This window comes from Triturus cristatus, chromosome 3_1, assembly GCF_964204655.1.
Source record: "Triturus cristatus chromosome 3_1, aTriCri1.1, whole genome shotgun sequence".
Taxonomy (NCBI): domain Eukaryota; kingdom Metazoa; phylum Chordata; class Amphibia; order Caudata; family Salamandridae; genus Triturus; species Triturus cristatus.
This window is the reverse complement of record NC_140583.1, coordinates 360346372-360365812: the sequence shown is the minus strand read 5'-3', so window position 1 is coordinate 360365812 and position 19441 is coordinate 360346372. Positions and strand designations below refer to the sequence as shown.

The window sequence follows — 19441 nt, the reverse complement described above, 5'->3', positions numbered from 1 at the left end:
TTTAGCAGGAGGAGGTTCGAGAGTCGACAGGCCAGTAGGGCTGGGTCCAAAGCTGTTGGTGTATTCCTCTTATTAGCAGCTGCACGGCAGGGGTTCTTTCTTCTTGATCTTCTTTGCTGTTTCGGAATCTGGAATCTACGGAAGGAAGGTTCAGGGTGCCCCTAAATACTAAATTTAGGGGCGTTACAGGTAGGTAAAGGGCAGGGACTACTGGGTCCCTGCCCTGGAGTGGGTACACCCCCTATCCTGCCACTCTCCTGTGGGAGGGGGCAGTGGCCTTGTCCTGATTCGGCAGGGCTCCCCATCTTCAAGATGGCGAGAGCCCGGAGATGTGCTTCACCTCGACCCCCACCTGAGGGGTGAGGTTGGCAGAGGTTCGCCCACCCCCTGTCCTTCCTTGGGGTTTCCGGCCAGTCTTCCCGCCAGAGTGGGGGTTTAGAACCGGTAGGGGCCAGTTGCTGAGTACAGCAAGTGGCCTGGAGAAGCTAACAAAGGCGGCATGCCTTTGAAGCTTCCCATGCCCATCTTGAGGGAAGGAGACCTAGCACCTCGCCCAGGATGTGTATTGTTGCAGGCCAAGGAGAGCGGATGGCTCTCCACCCAGGGGTCCAGCAACATGTCTGCTGTGTGGCAGCCTAGGCAGCCCCTCAGACCAGACGTGGATTGTAGGTTAGGCTCAGGGGGCATCTCTAAGATGCCCTCTGTCATGCATTGTACATCAAACCCTGCACTGGCATCAGTGCGGGTTTAATGTGCCGAGAAGTTTGATACTAAACTTCTCAGTCTTCAGTTGAACCATCATGGTGCTGTGGAGTTTGTGATGACGATCTCCCAGCACCATATACTCTTAAATGGAAGCACTGCACTTACAGTACCCAGGAATGGACCTGGGTACTGTAGGGGCACAGGGCTCATGCTCCTGTACCCACACCACTGGCATAGGGCACCCAGCTAGAGGGGTGGCTGATGTAAGCCAGGGCAGTGTATGTTGTGGGCATGGCACACAGGGATGTGTGCCATGTCAACTCTGTTTTGTTCTATACCCAGACACTCAGCCTGCAAGGGCAGTGTGTTTGTGTCAGGGTAAAGGGCCTCTAAGGGTGGCACAGTAAGTGCTGCAGCCCTTAGCGGCCTTCCCTGGTCACAAGGCCCTGGGTACCATTTACCAGGGGTTGACATGTTTGCCAAATTGGGTTTTAGGTTTCAGCATAGTTTTTAGGGGAGGAACATAGGCCCTGGGCACCTGATTGGCAGGAGCCCAGGGAACACTCAGTCAAAGTACATTCAGCAATTCAGCAAAAAGTGGGGGCATACCATGCAAGAAAGATGGCACTTTCTCACATACTATTAATCACTGATCAAGTAGAGAGACTTAACACTAAAAGCTCTTGAATATTTAACTTCAGATGCTGTACTTTGATCACTTCAAAAAGCAAGATGCGCTCCACAGCACCGCCTGAAGCCCCCGGCGCCCCTCTCCCTCCCTGCCCGGCCCTTCGCTGCCTCTTGCTGCTCCCCGCGCCGCTACTGGGCCGCCGACCACAGCGCTCTTGCTTCCTCTTGCCACTGCGTGAAGCAGCCCCCCGCCATGCCCAGCCTCGCCGCGGGGAGCAGGGCCCGGGTCTACGCCGAGGTGAACAGTCTGAGGAGCAGCGATTACTGGGATTATGAGACGCACGTTCCGAGCTGGGGAAACCAGGATGACTACCAGTTGGTGAGGCACCTCGGCCGGGGGAAGTACAGTGAAGTGTTTGAGGCCATTCAGACCACAAACAATGGAAGGGTGGTCGTGAAAATTCTGAAGCCAGTGAAGAAAAAGAAGATAAAGAGGGAGGTGAAGATTCTGGAAAACCTACGAGGGGGGACCATCATCAAGCTAGTAGATATGGTCAAGGACCCTGTGTCCAAGACTCCATCTCTGGTGTTTAAATTCATCAACACAGATTTTAAGCAACTGTACCAGATCCTGGCAGATTTTGATATCAGGTTTTACATGTTTGAGCTGCTCAAAGCTCTGGATTACTGTCACAGTATGGGAATAATGCACCGAGATGTCAAACCTCAACGTTATGATCGATCAACAGAAAAAGCTGCGGCTTATAGATTGGGACTTGGCAGAATTTTACCATCCTGCGCAAGAGTACAATGTTCGTGTGGCATCCAGGTACTTCAAAGGGCCGGAGCTTCTTGTAGACTACCAGATGTATGACTACAGCTTGGACATGTGGAGTCTGGGGTGTATGCTTGCCAGTATGAAATTCCGAAAGGAACCTTTCTTCCATGGTTAAGCCAACTATGACCAGCTAGTTCGGATCGCCAAGGTTCTTGGTACAGATGAGTTGTACGGGTACTTAAAGAAATACCATATGCAACAGGATCCACACTTCAATGACATCTTGGGACAGCACTCCCAGAAACGCTGAGAACAGACATTTAGTGAGACCAGAAGCCCTGGATATGCTGGATAAACTGCTGGGATATGACCATCAACTAAGGTTAACGGCCACAGAAGCGATGGAGCACCCCTATTTTTATCCTGCAGTGAAGGAGCAATGTCAGCCAACTTCGTACAACACCGTGCTTTCCAGCAGCTTGACAGCAACACGGTGAAAACTGGAAAAAACAACACGGGTCCGACTCTGTTAAAATTTTCTATAAGCAGAACAAGAACTAAACCCACGTGTACAGAGATGGCGTGTCGCTGAAGGACAGAAGCTGAGCGGGGTTGCGAGAGGCCACGATTAGACCACATGCTGGCAGCACCCGAGTGGAACTTAAATGTTTTTCAAAACAGATAAAACGAACAAAAAATATCCCACAAAACTGTTCTTCTGAATGTAAAAGGTTGTCATAAAATGCCTTTGACTTCCTGTAGACCTCTTCCTGACCTGGAAAAGCATGGGGAAAATGTGAACGGTATGCAAAACGGTTGTTGACTAATGTTGCTTCTTTCCCGATTCTGCGCCCTCTCCCGACCTCCCCTCTCTACACCTCTTTACCAACATAAAGTGTTATTTAGCTGCTCAGAAACTACATTTCGAGGGAGAGGTGGTCTATATAGCATGATGGACAGTTATATTATAGTTTAAACAGAATGGAAGGAGAGGGGGAAGAAAATATATTACTGAATATAAGTTTTAAAAGAAATATGTCACAAAAAAAATTAAATATGCAAGGAAGTTTGAAAACTGAGCATCCAGTAGGTCATAAGAGCGTGAACATTGTGATGGCATTTTCTTCGAAATAAGTTAAGCTTTTACAATGGATGAAAATGAGTTTAGCAGACACAGAATTAAGAGCGTTTTCAAATAATTATTAGAAATCCTATTCTGGGCAAGAACTATCTGCCCATTCTCAAATTTTATCCCACAGGACTGTTTAAGGTTGCGCTGTTAAGCCTCAAATTAAGTTCACTGCTCAATCTATGCCAAGCACGCTTTTTTCTCTTGTGATTCGTGACCTCTTCAAAGAGCGCTGGACAGTTTCTACAAGTTGCAGTTCTACTCTGGTAGTACCATCATTGAAAGGAATATGGTCTTGATTGATCCGAGCCTTCTCCTGTTCTATCCATTTCACTTTTGCATATGAGAGCAAAGATTATTACATTCTGTTTTCAATCACAATAGGGAGCTAAACTACGTTTAGCTTATTTTTGTTCTCTCAAATACAGCATTGAAAATGTTCTTGTATTGATTTTGGTTGGCCTTCATCTAATAGTCATTTTTGGGCACTATTTCTTCTAGATCAGTTAAGGGCTTTTGAAACTATCCAAAATGCCACTGTTTGCCACGATCTCCCAAAAAATCGCAAGTGGAGACACTACTTTTAAGTGGTTGCATTTTCTCTTGGCTGAGTGAGTTCAAATGTTATGCATACCTTTTTATCAGCTAGATACGTCCCTTGAGTTGTGATGTTTCGCTGTATTTTGCTCTGTCACCAAGCCTGTTTATCTCCTATATAGAAACTCAAGAACACCTCATCCCTTTATGTGGTTTCTATTTGCACCTTTATTGTGAGGCCCTCAGCAGACCTCCTTAGACAGTTTTTGGTGAAGATTAGTGTTGGAAAGCTAGCCATTGGCTTAGGTTGAATCCCTTTAGAACTGAAGTAATGATGGTTGTTACTTGTGTGGACATCTTTGACTCGAATTGTGGCCAAAAGAGTGAGGGAGTTAAGCCTGTAAAATCAGTTAAGAATTTAAGTATGAAGACGATGCAGATCAGCCTCTGGTATCTCAGATCTCTGCACTCTCCTTAACCGGTTTATTTCATCTAAAGCGGTTAGCAAGATTAATTTGGGTCTCCATTTTGAGGACAGGCATTCTTCAGTTACTGCTGTTGTTGGTTTGCAAATGGATCACAGTAATGGACTACATCTTGGCCTTGAAAATGGTTAGCTTTTCAGGTGCTTCAGAACTCTGCAACTGAAACTGGTAGGCGCTCATAAATTTGAACCAGCAAAGCATATTCTAGACAAACTTCATTGTTTTGCTGTTGCCATTTACATTTATTTCATTGTACTGTTGAATGTGCATAAATCTCTTTAAAAACTTGGAAGTTGTATCACCTGTCTTGTCTTGCACTCAGCTCACCAAGGTTTACATTTGGTGCTGCAAAGGATGGGATTTTAAGCATTTACTATCTTGACAGCATTCCAGTGAAAGTCTTTCTCTTCAGCTGTATCTTCACCAATCATTTCTCCTTCAGAATGCAACTGAAAACATGACTATTTGTCTCATACTAGAAGTATTGAGGAGTTCCTCCTCTGTGGAGTTCAGTACAACTATTAAAGATCCCCTGTAGTGTATAAACACGCTATAAGGACTGACCTTTAAATGCCAATTAGAAGTATCTTATTTTTTTCATTGTTAATTTCACTTATGCATCTAATAAAGCAAACACTGTACTAAACTGAGGTTTGAAAAATATGATACCCGTATTTGACTGGGGAAGTGAAATAGTTCACTGTGTTCTTACTTTCATATCAGAATTGGCGATGTTATACTTTTAGTCTCTTTCTCATCGCATATCATACTTGAGCGTGCATTTAACTGAGTTTAAGAGAATTTAAGAGAGTGCAATTTAAGGCCCTCTGTATTGTGTTTAGGGCCCTCCATGGCTCTGGCCCTGTCCCTCTTCAATCTAAATTTACGTGGTACGTCCCTACTAGACTTCTCCGATCTTCGGATGCCAAACTGGTGGTCATTCCCAGTTTCAAGAAAGTCAGATCCGGAGGCAGATCTTTTGAGGTCTCCGCTGCTAGACTCTGGAACACCCTTCCCAATGAGATCAGACACACTGATGAACTTTTGCCTTTTAGAAAAAAGGTAAAAACGTGGCTGTTCCCTGGCTAGCCTTTCGTCTTCTGTGGTCTTCTTTCTTCCTCAGACTCTGTCAGCGCCAGGATGCCTGTAATTGGCGACAGTTCGCGCTTTACAAGATCCCAAATAATAATAACTGTAGAGCATGAACTTTTAAACCTCTTTCTAATCCTAAAATGTAGTTCTGTGTGTTTAGACCCCTACTTTTGACTCATTTCCCTGCCTCCATATCAGGTTTTTTTTATTTTTCACTAGGCGAGCTGCTTGGTTTATGTTTTTAACGTTTGCTTGTCTTCCACTGTTTGGCTTTTTTCTTCATGTAGACAACTGTGATGCTTGAAATCTGATTTTATCCTTCTTTCACGATCTCTTGATGTAGGAAAGGCTTTCCTAGCCAGCCAAAGCAGTTTCAAACTAAATTAGTTATTAGGGTTGGGTCTGTAAGAGCATGTGCTAGTGTCTCGCTTGCGAGACACTGTTGTATACAAAAAGGGCTTGGAGCCCGCCCATTGCTTTACCATTTGTTGGCTTCACATTCTTCTTATTCTTTGTAGCCTCCTTAATTGGCTGATAAGCCGAAATGTCATTTACGATGATTTCTGTGGAGCAGGGATCAAGAACAGATTGATTTAAGTTAATCTGTTACCGTCCGCTGCTCCAGACGTGATTGAGGTACTATTTTTCTTTACTGATTCTTGCCCCTTCTCGCTCCCCCGTTGTTGCCAGCTTTTTGCAGGCTTGTATAGTGTGAACTCGCTCACAAGTACTGTAGCTCTTTACCCGGTCATCGGTCAAGTTGTCGTTCAAGCACTGATTTTTCAAATAAACACGGAGCTCTTTTTTTAAATTTGTTGCAGACTTGTATAGTGAAAACTTACACGTACACATGAAGTGATTTAACCAGAATCACAAGACGTTAAGCCGACGGAGAGACTCGTAACCTGATTGCTTCAGCATTCCTGGCAACGACGCCACATGCTCTCCCATTCAATACATCTATCTTGACCGCTCTCCATGCCTTGAACACCGTGAACGGGTCCTGGTAATGGGAGATGTGTTCCCAGCAAAAAATATAGATGAGGCAGCTAATTCAGCACCCCATATTCTGCATCTCCCTCTCCTGTTTCCAATCCTCTGAGAGGAGGAGTAGGGGCAGAGGAGGGGGGAAAAAGAAGCCCACAGCAAGCACTGTTCCTAGCCACAACATTAAAAACAAGCATTTGCAAAGGCAATAAGTCTTGCCTATAGAATATGCAGGCCTCGAAAAATCTACTCGCCCACTCACGATACTGAGTCAGATTTTATCAGGTCAAGCTATTTTTAGCACCTGCTGGTCCGTTCTGGCGAGTGAACATAATCTGGAAAGGAACAGGTGTTTGGTTTATTCAGAAAGGGAACGAGCAATAAAGAGGCCTTTAAATTGTTTGTACCTTGACACATTTGCTATCTGTTCAAGTTAAGAGGTCAAGGGCCTCATGTAGGTAGCGAAATACCGGTCGGTAACGGCCCAATTTCGGTAAATATTCCGTTACCGACCGGTATTCAGACAAGTGAGATGTAGGAGACCAAAAACCACTGTTCGGTAAATATGAGGCGGTAAATACCGATTCATATTCACCGAATACAGAATTAACGAATCGGTAAACATGAAGTGGTAAATATGAAGTGGTAAAAAGTTAAAATGACATGTAGGAGCACTCGGTAATTAAGAAATCCAAGAAAATCGGTAAATAAGAGTCGGTAATTAACACGGATTGAAAGCAGGTGGTAACCAACAACAGTGCAGCTAAGCAATCCCAAAATGCAACAGCGTGGACACCCTGGCAGCTATGTACGTCATTGCAATGCGCCTACGTCTACAGGCAGCTGGACTGAGGGTTTGGCGACGGAAGGAACGCATCCACAGACAGCCCATCACACTATTCCAGCTGACTGATGCAGAGATACATGAGAGGTACAGGCTACACCCCGAAACCATCATGGACTCAATCAGGGACCCGCACCCACTCCTGGACCAGCCAATGAGAAGGGCGCACGCCATACCCCCACATGTGCAGGTGCTCTGCAGCCCACATCTGCTGGCATCCGGCATTTCTCAGGTGGTGACAGCTGCGGTGGGTGGTGCATCCCAGAGTTGCCTGTCCCGTTCCTTCAGGAATTTCTTCCCCCATTATATTGGCTGCATTGATGGGACACACATCCCACTCTGTCCACCAGCTGACACAGAGCACATCTACAGGATCAGGAAGTCCACCCACTCCATCAATGTGCATACCGAATGGAATGATATTGTGAATGGTCCCGTGGATGGCAGAACCAAAAGGTGCGCGTATGCTATTTACAACGAGGTCTGCAAGTTGTCGCACAGTGAGGCGGCTTCCAGACTGAGAGCTATTGACCAAGCAAACATGGAGAAGGCCTAAGCCGATATAGACATTAGCTCTAGCACTCTCACTTCTAGGATTCATACATGAGACAATAGGCACATGCAAGTACACGGCGCATGCAATGTACAAGTCCCGATTTTGGCGTGCGTCCTACGAGGTATCCCAGTGCCTGTGATTACACCTTCTGTCACTGTGCTTGCAAACGGTATTCATTTAATAATGATTGATGAAGTTTGCTGCGGGATGTGAGTGGTAATCCCGTACATAACTGTCTCGCATGAAGTTGTCTGCTGCAATACTGTTCTTTTTCCACCCCCGCATGGGCGGCGGGATGTTTCCATCTGGCCTTCGATTCCAACCTTGAAAGCAGAGTCCAACAAGTTGAGCAGAATAGAGCGCCATTGTCCCACAAAGAGGTGCCTTTGACTTCCTCTCGTTAAAATATTTGTCCTTCACGTTGCTACTACGCGCACTGAGGAACAGGCGCCTCTGAATACTGACCTCCCCCTGCATTTCGGCTCTTTGATCCAAAGTATTATCAATGCCTCGTCCACGACCGGCCTGGCTCAATTTTTTCTAACATGTGGGGCTCGGGTCTCGTGACCTCTTTCCAAACAATTTGTGGTGTAATTCCGGCATTTGTTCATTCACTGTTCTCGAGCATCTTTGGAGGTGTTCCGCTGCTTCTGGCGCTGGTGGCAGGTGTGCTGCTTTTACTTTTCATACTACGGAATGGCTGCTCCTTCTGTGCCACACGAGCACCTGTCCCGTCTGCATCTTCTTCGTGATAGGATGCTTGACTTCTATTGTACTTTGCCATTGGCGACTTTGAGCCTGGCTTATGGATTATCCTTCAGGTATTCCTACTTCACCTGCGTACAACCTGTATTGCACTGCCTGGATTGTCCCTTTGAATGGCCTGTGGATTTGTGCTTGACCAACATGGTGTCTCCGGTGCCGGATTTCGATCGACTGATGAGGCCCTTAGTGTCTCACGAGTTGTCCTGTTCTGGTGTCCGGATCATGGCGTGTGGAGCGGCGCATGGTATCCTGGGTAATTGGGACATCTCAGCGGCAGCCTACGACTTCTTGTCCATGAGCTATTTGGAGGAACATTCCGGGTGCCCTCTGATTGTGCTAGAGGCTCCGTTGGTTGGAGAACACGTATGTTCCTTTTCTTTACTCAATTGGATGGCTGAGACTTTCAGTGGCCCTGAAAACGATTGCTTGTTGGAAGCCGTGGCCACATATGCTGCCTATACATTCATGGATTAACTGGATTGTAGTCCATTGCGCCTGTGCTACTGGACAGCACCCTGGCGCAACATTTATTTCTTTTAGTTCTCGTTTTTCTCTTCCTGATGGTCTGCTTGAGTTTTTTACTATACTTGCATTGTGTTTTTGGAATTGTATGCTGCAATTAATTGGACTGTAGGACTTTGGCGCTGCATTGGTTACGCCCTGTTCTGCTCTGACGAAACTGAACTCTGCGTTCTCTCTTTTCTTGCCTATTGCATATTGCTTCGCTCAAGGGGGCGTGTAGTGAGTTCTCCCTGAATACGTACATGCATTGTTCAGTTGGCATTACCACGTTGAATGTTATGTAGCCATGTTTGTGTCTTTGCACACGACACTGCGTTTACATGTTCTTTCTTGAATAAACTGCTGACTCGAGACTTCCTTCAGACGAGTGCATTCTGTTGTTCCCATCCCAAGCTCTGCGCAGCGACCTTGGTCTGTACATGCTGTGACACACAGTCTGGAATTTTACACAATGCATGTTTTCCACTCTATGTTGTTCGACCCACGATTTAGCCATGGCACACGCGCAGCTGCACATACCTGACAGTTGGTGCTTTTCATATCTCAGACGTCATGTTTATTATTCAGACCGAAGACGAGCCTTCCTGCGAGGAGACTCCTGATGCTCCTGTGATGTGATTTCACTAAGCTGATCTTTGAGGTATGGGGTCCCCTATTCAAGCCTGAGAGACCTTCTATGATGACATGATTGTGATATTGGCTACTTAGTTAAGGGAAGGTGGTAGTGTCCTCGGTATTTTCCGATTAGCTAAATACCACCTCGGTATTTACCGATTCGGTGGATACCACCTCGGTATTTACCGATTCGGTGGATACCACCTCGGTATTTACCGATTCGGTGACTTCCGATTCGTATTTACCGAATGTTACCGAATCGGTAACTGTTACCGAATTTTTACCTACATATAACTTACCGGTTCTAATTTACCGATTCGGTACGGCTCGGTATTTATGAACCGGTAAAATTTATTTACCTACATGAGGCCCCAAATGTCTATCTGCCTTTTTATTAACTGCGGCTTGTAAAATAGATTATATTTATCTTTTCTCTTACTACATTTATTGGTTTTTGTCAAATGAGCTATCTGACAATTATTGTAAAACAAAAGGCTGTAAGATGTCAGTTTTTTTTCTAACATTTAAATAGCTTATAAATTAATAGTACAAATATTTCTAAATATATAAGCAAATTTTTGTAATTAAGAAAATTGACACCAACAGATTTAAATAGGAGAAAAACAAATCAGAACATTTTACTTGGTAATGTGCAAATGAGAAATATTTACAGAAACACGATTTTTAAACATTGTACACTACATAGTTTTATCACTAAAACCGCATATCAGTGGGAAATTTTGCAGCCATTTCAATGTCAAATCTGCTGATTGCAAACTACAGTGTGCGATCACTTCATGCTTTAGTTATGCATTTATTAAAAGTGATTAAACATGCTTGAGGAACATGCCTGTCCCTGCCCAGATTACAATGCTGTTAATGAATTAAGGGCCACATTGGGGATCTTGTCTATGCTATATGTGGCTAGATTTGTATTATATATATAGAGCAAAAGTTTAGTCTATTAAATTAATCAAAAGAGTTTTTTGTATAGAAGACATGCTGAACCAGCATATTTGAAGGTGCTCTCATATGTGATAATGAAGAAAAAGGCAGCTCAGTGAATTAAAATATTTTCCCAGGATCACATTATTTGAAACCAGTTTATAAGTCAAGAGCACTACAATTATTTTGAGTACATTATTTAAATCAGTAGCCCTGCAGGTTTATTAACGTTTTTATGATTTTCCAAAGCTTGAGAGCTATTGGCTTTGTCAATGTTTTTTCTCCATGTTGCACAGAAGCTGCACTGCTGTACAACATGGTGAAAACATATTACCAAAGCCAACAGATCTTGTATAGGTGAGATCTATTGGCTTTACTAATGCTTGAATTTTTAGCTTTGGTATCTTTTTTTCTTTTCTTTTTAAATTGCTGCCCCCTGCTTCTTGAAGGTGTCACAGAAACATCCTTTAATTGGTTATAGCTTAAAAGTCCACCTGCTGTGTTGTATTTCTGCCTGACCAGCTGCAATCTTCACAGATTTTCAAGTTCACTCTGCACATAGGAAATCAGGATTTCACAGCCTAGCTTGAATGGCAGTCATTTTCAGGAGAAGGGGGAATCTGATCATTGCACCCACTGAAAGAGTTGGATTGAAATCCTCTGGTGCTTTAGACTCCTACGACAGTATGTTGAATACTTTTAGATTGTGACAAGCATTAGGTTTTACGTTTAGCTTTCCAAATTAAATATGGTGATGGGAAGCAAATATGAATCATGATCATCTGCTATTGGTTGTCCTAATATCATACCTTTTTTTCATAAAGCTATATAGCACAGTACCCTGACAACTGTGTTGTAACACAGGCTTCACCTCTACATACAAGGTCTTCCCAAAAAACAGATACATGCATACAGACACCTGTACAGTCTGCCGAGACACACACCCTATAGAGACCTTGCAGAGAATGACATGCATACTGCAGATAAACAGATCCACTGTGCACACTGCGGGTACACACACACACACACACACACACACACACACACACACTCGACAGAGAAGTGCCATACTCCCAAACATTGCAGAGGGGGACATCTTACAGGCACACATTCGGCTGACTCACACATAGCCTGCACACTGACACACAAACATACTATGAATGTGCAGACATTCTCTGAATACTTCTGCCAGGAAAAGCATACATCCGCAGCCTACCCTCAAGCAAACTCAGCCTCCATAATGGTACAGGATGCTGCCTGGATTGGTAAATGACCCAAGGCAGTCGCTATGACTTCCCAGCTGAGAGGGAGAAATGGCCAGTTGATCTGATTTAATTTTGTAAGGTGCTCGAATGCCTGGAGGAGTCTTAGCGCTGCTGCTGCCTAATCGTTCAGAAACTAAAAGGGGGGGGAGGGGGGGCTCAGTGGTGGGAGAGATTGACTAAAGCACCTATTGTGTGAATAGCCAGGTCTTTAATAATTTCTGAAATGCCAAGAAATCTGAACACTTTCTTATATTACCTGGCAGGCCATTCCATAGCTAGGTGGCTCTCAGCAAAAAAGCTCCTGCCACCCCTAGTTGCACACTTTGTTCTTGGAGGTGTTTGTAGCATCGCATCTGAAGATCTGATCTTTCTCTATGGAGAGTACCAGTCAAATTTCGAGCGACAATAGCTCGGTCCAATATTGTGCAGTGCTTTAAAAGTAATGCAAAGAGTTTTAAAATAGAAACGTCTGGCTATAGGGAGCCAATGCAATTTAAGCAGAGCGTGGGCTGCTGACTTCTGTTTGGTGATTCCGGTTAGGAGTCGAGCCGCAGCGTTTTGCAGCATTTGAAGTTTTTGCAGAGACTTTTTTCAGATGTCGATAAAAAGGTCGTTTCCATAGTCAATCTTGCCAAGAACTAGAGTGGTGACTACTGTTGAAATTTTTATTTTTTATATAGCACTTCGTAGCCCATGTAAGTGTATGAAGTGCTGTATATATGTATGATGTTTTATGTTTATAATTTTGTATATAAATGCAACTACAAAAAGGGAAATCTGGGAAAAATAGAAGGGTCAAGTTTCACAGAAGCTCTGTGTTCTTGGGAACTACAGAAAAGACTTTTAGATGGTATCCTGCTGTTTTTAACGGTTTTTCCTTTCTGGTTTCAGTGCAAGTTTGCAAATTACTGATCCTTCTAATTCAGCACTGTAAAGAAAGTGTCAGTTCAAAGAAAAAGCTTTTATACCTTTTTTTTTCTTTACAGAGTCTCTCTCCAAATCATGTCATGAAAAGATGTGAGCTCCTCACAAAGGCTACTTCACAGTAATTATCCAGATTGCTAGTCTCCACAGCACTGCACATTTATTTTAAATTATTGCCTTATTATAAGAGAAATTACAATTTAAATGCCACAAAGTAACCAACATGTCCCGGGCTTCGGGCAATAGGTATTCCCTATCTCTGTGCCCAAGAGAAATAGTAAAAAATGCGGTGTAAACTGCACATACTGCGCAATAGATGTCCAATGGTGACCAAACAGATACAAAGGGTCAGTCCTGTGAACATGCATGAACCCAAATTAAAGCTCCTTTCTTTCCTTATGCTTTTTTAAGCATAGGTAAAAGCAGATGTAGTGCCCTTGCGGCATCATCCCAAGAGTCCATATGCGGGACACTGGATATACACAATAGAACACATATCTAAATATCTAACACTATACATACTTACATAGCCATTATTAACTATCAAATTATCATTAGTAGAGTTGCACTTACTTTTGTAATCCTTGTCCAGCATCTAGAGAAGAGAGCAAGGCTTATGAAAATAATGGAAACGTATAATTTTACTTGTTTAATACATTTCAAAATAAATTATAATATGCAGGTTGACATAGTTTCTAAATGGGCGAAATTACATTAGTTTAATCATGAATGTTCCTTAGTATTGCTATGTTTTATTGATTCACAAGCTTTAAGCAATCACCTTCAGATGGTGACCTGTATTTAAAGTTAACTAAACTTCAGCACTGGATAATTTACAACGAAGGAATAGTTAGTTACTTATAATTCAAATAAACCATCATTGATACTCTCTCTGCAGTTATAAAATAGGACAATATTTGCCTACACATGCAACGTCCCCGAACACTTAAAAATATATATATATATAAACATAATAATTTTTCACATTTATATAGAAAGGAAAACATGCCCATAGGAGGAAACGTCTGAATTAAGTAAAGGCAATTAAAGCAAAACAGCCCTAATGAATGTTACCAAAAACAACTGAGAAAGTCTATACATAGGTTTTATACTTAAGTCAGGCGTTATAACCAAGTATTCTGAAAGTTTTACTGTCCAGTCACAAAAAGCAGGGTGTTGTTTTCTCACATGAAATTCTGTCATGTTGCATAGGCTCGCACTTTTTTTGTTGTTGGTTGAAACAGCTTACGGAATTGGAGTGCTCAATCTGGTAATTGCTCCTATGGGTTTGTTTGTGATTAGGTTTCTAAGCACAGCAGTTGCCATCAGTCCTTTCTTTTGCATGAACTGCGTTTACACTGGTTATTAAAACTTGTTATCTTTTAATCATTGGAGTTGGGGCTTCTTTCATGAGGCAGTCAGGAACTTTGTTTTTGGACAGTAGTTGCCTAAGGAATCGACTGAGGTCAAAAAAGGTTTAGTCCTGGTCCTTGGGAAGTAGGTGGGATGTTGATGAATTTAGATAAAATGTTCCTGATGGAGAATTAGTATTTCTGCATCATGAAATTCTCACTGCTAATCATAAACTAGAATTCATTAACCAGCTTAACACAGCAGAAGAGAGAAAAACTAGGCAAAATCAGAACTTTAGAAGAAAGCAAAGATTACTTACCTGTAATCCTGCTCTCCTGCACAGGACTCATTATAATACTTGAAAGGAAAAATTGGTTCTGTCGGGGTGTCAATTACTTCGAACAGGTAGCAATAGCTTACTGATAACAAAATGAATGATTTGCAAAGAAAAATGAATAGAGTATAACACACACCTGAATTATTGAGTCAATAAAGTTTTAAGAGAAAATCAAAAAATTATAAAGGCTGTCACAATTTACAATTTCAATTGCAATGTGAAGTACGGGACTGTGGTGAGCAGTGACATGTGGTGAATGGTGGTAAAATACTATATACAAAAACAATTTGGAGAGGGGGGAAAAAAAGATTTCATAAATGTCATTATTATTTAGCACATATGCTTAATGATCCAATGGCGAATAGGACTGTGGTCGTTAGCTTTGTATGGACATAGACATGCTCAAAGCTTAAGACCATAGTCCTATTCGCCATTAGATCATTAAGCATATGTGCTAAATAATATGGACATTTATGAATTCTTCCCCCTCTCCAAATTGTTTACAATTGTTTTTGTATATAGTATTTTACCACCATTCACCACATGTCACTGCTCACCACAGTCACACTCAGTAAGCTAATGCTACCTGTTCTAAGAAATTGACACCCCGACAGAACCAATTTTTCCTTTAAAGTGCATATACCCAGGTTCTGAGGGACACTGGGTTGCCCCATTACGTTTACCATCACATCATCATTATAATAAACACTGATTAGTGCTAGACATGATCTCAAACCAACACATATATATGTTACACTTTTCATGAGAAAAGTTAAATTTAAAAATGCTGCTTTTCCTCTAACACATGAAAATAACTATATTTTAAAACTACACTAAATTAATCTAAATCAATAGAAAATAAACTTTCACGAACCACAGTCACGTACTAAAGGGCAGCCTTTATAGGCAGAGGGCAAACAAGTTTTCACATCAATTCCATGCCATTTATCAAGGAGAAGATTCTCCTGCTCCTTGAAAATTTTGCAAGCCAGAGGCAATCCCCGACAAGATTCTAAGAACACAAATAGTACGTTATCTGGATTCTTCCGAAATACTAAACACTCCTTAGCACACGTGATAATTTCAAAATGACAATATATATAGCGCGTTTCCATAGATGCTCAGCAAAAGAAAACAAAAATGATTTGTCTTCCTTCTTCTTAGTTGTTCTCTTTATTTTATGCAAGTCTTCTCAGTTATTCTTAACAGCCAATACGTGTTTCGTCGCTACAGGGGGATGTTGTCCCGCGACTTTCTCAAGGCTGTGTTTATATAAAGAAATATAAAAGACCAGTATATGTATTGGGACAATAAACAAACTTTTAGACAATGACATTTCTTAATCTTAAAGTAGTGGGATAGTCACCGTGTTGGTGTAGCTCATGCTTCAAAAGTGAAGAAAATTAATATCACTAAAGTTAAGAACCAAAAGCATAGAAACACAGAATGTACCTCTGTGGAAACAGTAGGTCTATGAACCTAATAGCGATGGAGAGAGCAAAATTAGGTGCGTTTAAAATGATTTGTCTAGTTCCTGAGTTTCTCCAGAGAAAAAGAGAGAAATAAACCTAATGTGGTTAGCGATATCGTGTGAGGTGAATCATTCAAGGTGTTTGAGGGGTCTGGTAAAAGTGATCTTATGCGTGCATTGACTAGGTGAAACACTCGTGATGTGCATCAGTGCAATTAGCGTGATAAATTGATTGATGAATTTGTAACTACCTATATCTTGTGTGGCTACTGTATCTGAAAATCATAAGCAATATATATGTGAGGTCAATTAAGCTGTTCACAGTTCGCTCTATTTGAATTTTCGACATTAATATTAAGCTCTTGAAGAAACCTACTTAGTAAGCGGTGATAATTCCAAACCGCAAATGGTTTCAGGTGTGGTGGCGTCTTAAATATCGGAAGTGTTTATCCGGTTCTTGTTCCTTCAGGTTTAAACCTCTTAGTGCTGTAAAATTATGAAAACTCTAATTAAAATTTTGTCAACCGGCGTCTTTTATAAATGTTATCAAAATATAAGCTGGCAATAAACTAGCCAAAATTAGTTTGAAAAAGGGGTTGAAAAGGCAAACACTGGGTAGATGTGTATCTCAAATCGGCTATAACGATATGAGTGATAAGCAAAAATCTTCCAAAATTGTAACTTTAAACCATGCGTGGTGTCCCATAAGTAACAGGTATGGTTTCCCAGACTTTACATGGATCTACATAGGGAGGCCACAGTCAGAAAGTTCTGCTTTAGGATCGACTGCAATATAATGAGAATCGGTATCTTGATCCCAATTATTGTCATTACTAAACCATAAGTGTCGAGAATAAAACTGCTCTGTTTGTGATTACAATATTGTGCCCCCTAGACACTTCTGTTCGAAATGTCAGGCTTCTGCCTTTGTGTGTGCATTAAAAAGGGTTAAATATATCTTTAACGAGTCACGAGTCGTGATCCCCGCTTTGCAAATTCACGTAGCTTACCTTATTCCACTAACGAGGAAGTCCTCCGTGACGCCAGCCTGTAGTTGTGATGCCGAGTGCGCTCGTGCGATGGGTTCCCCACACTAGTTTTAAAGCCGGAAAAATTACCTGTGTATTCACGTTGTACGTGAATTTAGTTCTAACTCTCAGGGTGTAAGTAGAGAGGAAGGACTAAACAGACTGTTCTAATTCGGCGGCCATCTTATGATGTGAGGAAAAGAACATGTACTAATGTTAGGTTGGACAAATTACATGCCTTTAGCAATATAATTATTATGCTTCCACTTAAAAGTTGTGATAAGCAAGAACTAAAAAGATAGAAACCATGAATGGTCTGAAATCAGTCTTGTTGTATGATTGATGTAGAATAGTCTTAGGTAAATTCAATAAAGATAATTGTAGTTGAATTGATGGGCTCAAGAATATTCGGACCCTCAGTCTAGTCATTCTAGTATTTATATAGTTGAGAAATTGAGTTATTGGGTTTGTAGTGCAGGGTGAAATATTCGTGGGTGAACGAAAACTAACGTGTCTCTCCATCCATTAGAGTCAGTACAATAAAACAGAAACTGATACTAATGTGGGGAACCCATCACACGAGCACACTCGGCATTGCAACTACAGGCTGGCGTCACGGAGGACTTCCTCGTTAGTGGAATAAGGTAAGCTACGTGAATTTGCAAAGCGGGGATCATGACTCGTGACTCGTTGAAGATATATTTAACCCTTTTTAATGAATGCACAAAGGCAGAAGCCTGACATTTCGAACAGAAGTGTCTAGGGGGCACAATATTGTAATCACAAACGGAGCAGTTTTATTCTCGACACTTATGGTTTAGTAATGAAAATAATTGGGATCAAGATACCGATTCTCATTATATTGCAGTCGATCCTAAAGCAGAACTTTCTGACTGTGGCCTCCCTATGTAGATCCATGTAATGTCTGGGAAACCATACCTGTTACTTATGGGACACCACGCATGGTTTAAAGTTACAATTTTGGAAGATTTTTGCTTATCACTCATATCGTTATAGCCCATTTGAGATACACATCTACCCAGTGTTTGTCTTTTCAACCCCTTTTTCAAACTAATTTTGGCTAGTTTATTGCCAGCTTATATTTTGATAAAATTTAGAAAAGACGCCGGTTGACAAAATTTTAATTAGAGTTTTCATAATTTTACAGCACTAAGAGGTTTAAACCTGAAGGAACAAGAACCGGATAAACACTTCCGATATTTAAGACGCCACCACACCTGAAACCATTTGCGGTTTGGAATGATCACCGCTTACTAAGTAGGTTTCTTCAAGAGCTTAATATTAATTTCGAAAATTACAATAGAGTGAACTGTGAACAGCTTAATTGACCTCACATATATATTGCTTATGATTTTCAGATACAGTATCCACACAAGATATAGGTAGTTACAAATTCATCAATATATTTATCACGCTAATTGCACTGATGCACATCACGAGTGTTTCACCTAGTCAATGCACGCATAAGATCACTTTTACCAGACCCCTCAAACACCTTGAATGATTCACCTCACACGATATCGCTAACAACATCAGGTTTATTTTTCTTTTTCTCTGGAGAAACTCAGGAACTAGACAAATCATTTTAAACGCACCTAATTTTGCTCTCTCCATCGCTATTAGGTTCATAGACCTACTGTTTCCACAGAGGTACATTCTGTGTTTCTATGCTTTTGGTTCTTAACTTTAGTAATATTAATTTTCTTCACTTTTGAAGCATGAGCTACACCAACATGGTGACTATCCCACTACTTTAAGATTAAGAAATGTCATTGTCTAAAAGTTTGTATACTGTCCCAATACATATACTGGTCTTTTATATTTCTTTATATAAACACAGGCTTGAGAAAGTCGCGGGACAACATGCCCCTGTAGCGACGAAACACGTGTTGGCTGTTAAGAATAACTGAAAAGACTTGCATAAAATAAAGAGAACAACTAAGAAGAAGGAAGACAAATCCTTTTTGTATTCTTTTGCTGAGCATCTGTGGAAACGCGCTATATATATTGTCATTTTGAAATTATCACGTGTGCTAAGGAGTGTTTTCTATTTGTAGAGGGCTAAGGCCCCCTTTTTTTGAGGAGTAGCGTGGTTCTTCTCACCTTTCAGCACCGTCATTTAAAGAGTCTCAAATATTAATGTGTGTGACTATTCTATGTGGCGCCTTAACCTAAAATAAAGACCACTGCTGTGCTTAATTTGATCATCCGAAATACTGTCTGAGCTGGATTCCCTTAGACCAATTTGGGTGCAAGGGCTTAGTAAATGTAGCAATACTGAGCCAAATAACCTACTGAACTATAACCTCACACACCTATTGCACACTAAATGGAGATGGTGTTTTTGGGGTGAGAAACAGTACTGAGAAACTCACAGGAGAATTTGTTAGTAGGTCCCAAATCCTCTTTCACAATGAATAAGCACACTCAAACATATGTACTAATGATATAC

The 19441-nt window shown here is 41.6% G+C and overlaps 1 protein-coding gene and 1 pseudogene across 11 annotated transcripts in view; one reads left to right on the top strand and one right to left on the bottom strand.

Moving 5' to 3' along the window:
• The window catches only part of ZNF280D (zinc finger protein 280D), an 896727-nt gene that overhangs the window by 264127 nt on the left and 613159 nt on the right, over window positions 1–19441 (bottom strand). For all 11 annotated transcript variants that reach the window (XM_085644120.1, XM_085644117.1, XM_085644119.1 and 8 more), the window contains one exon: window positions 13353–13374. In XM_085644120.1, coding sequence (XP_085500246.1) covers window positions 13353–13374 — 22 coding nt within the window. The remainder of the gene's footprint in view (window positions 1–13352; window positions 13375–19441) is intronic.
• LOC146860268 (casein kinase II subunit alpha' pseudogene) lies at window positions 1589–2610 on the top strand (annotated as a pseudogene).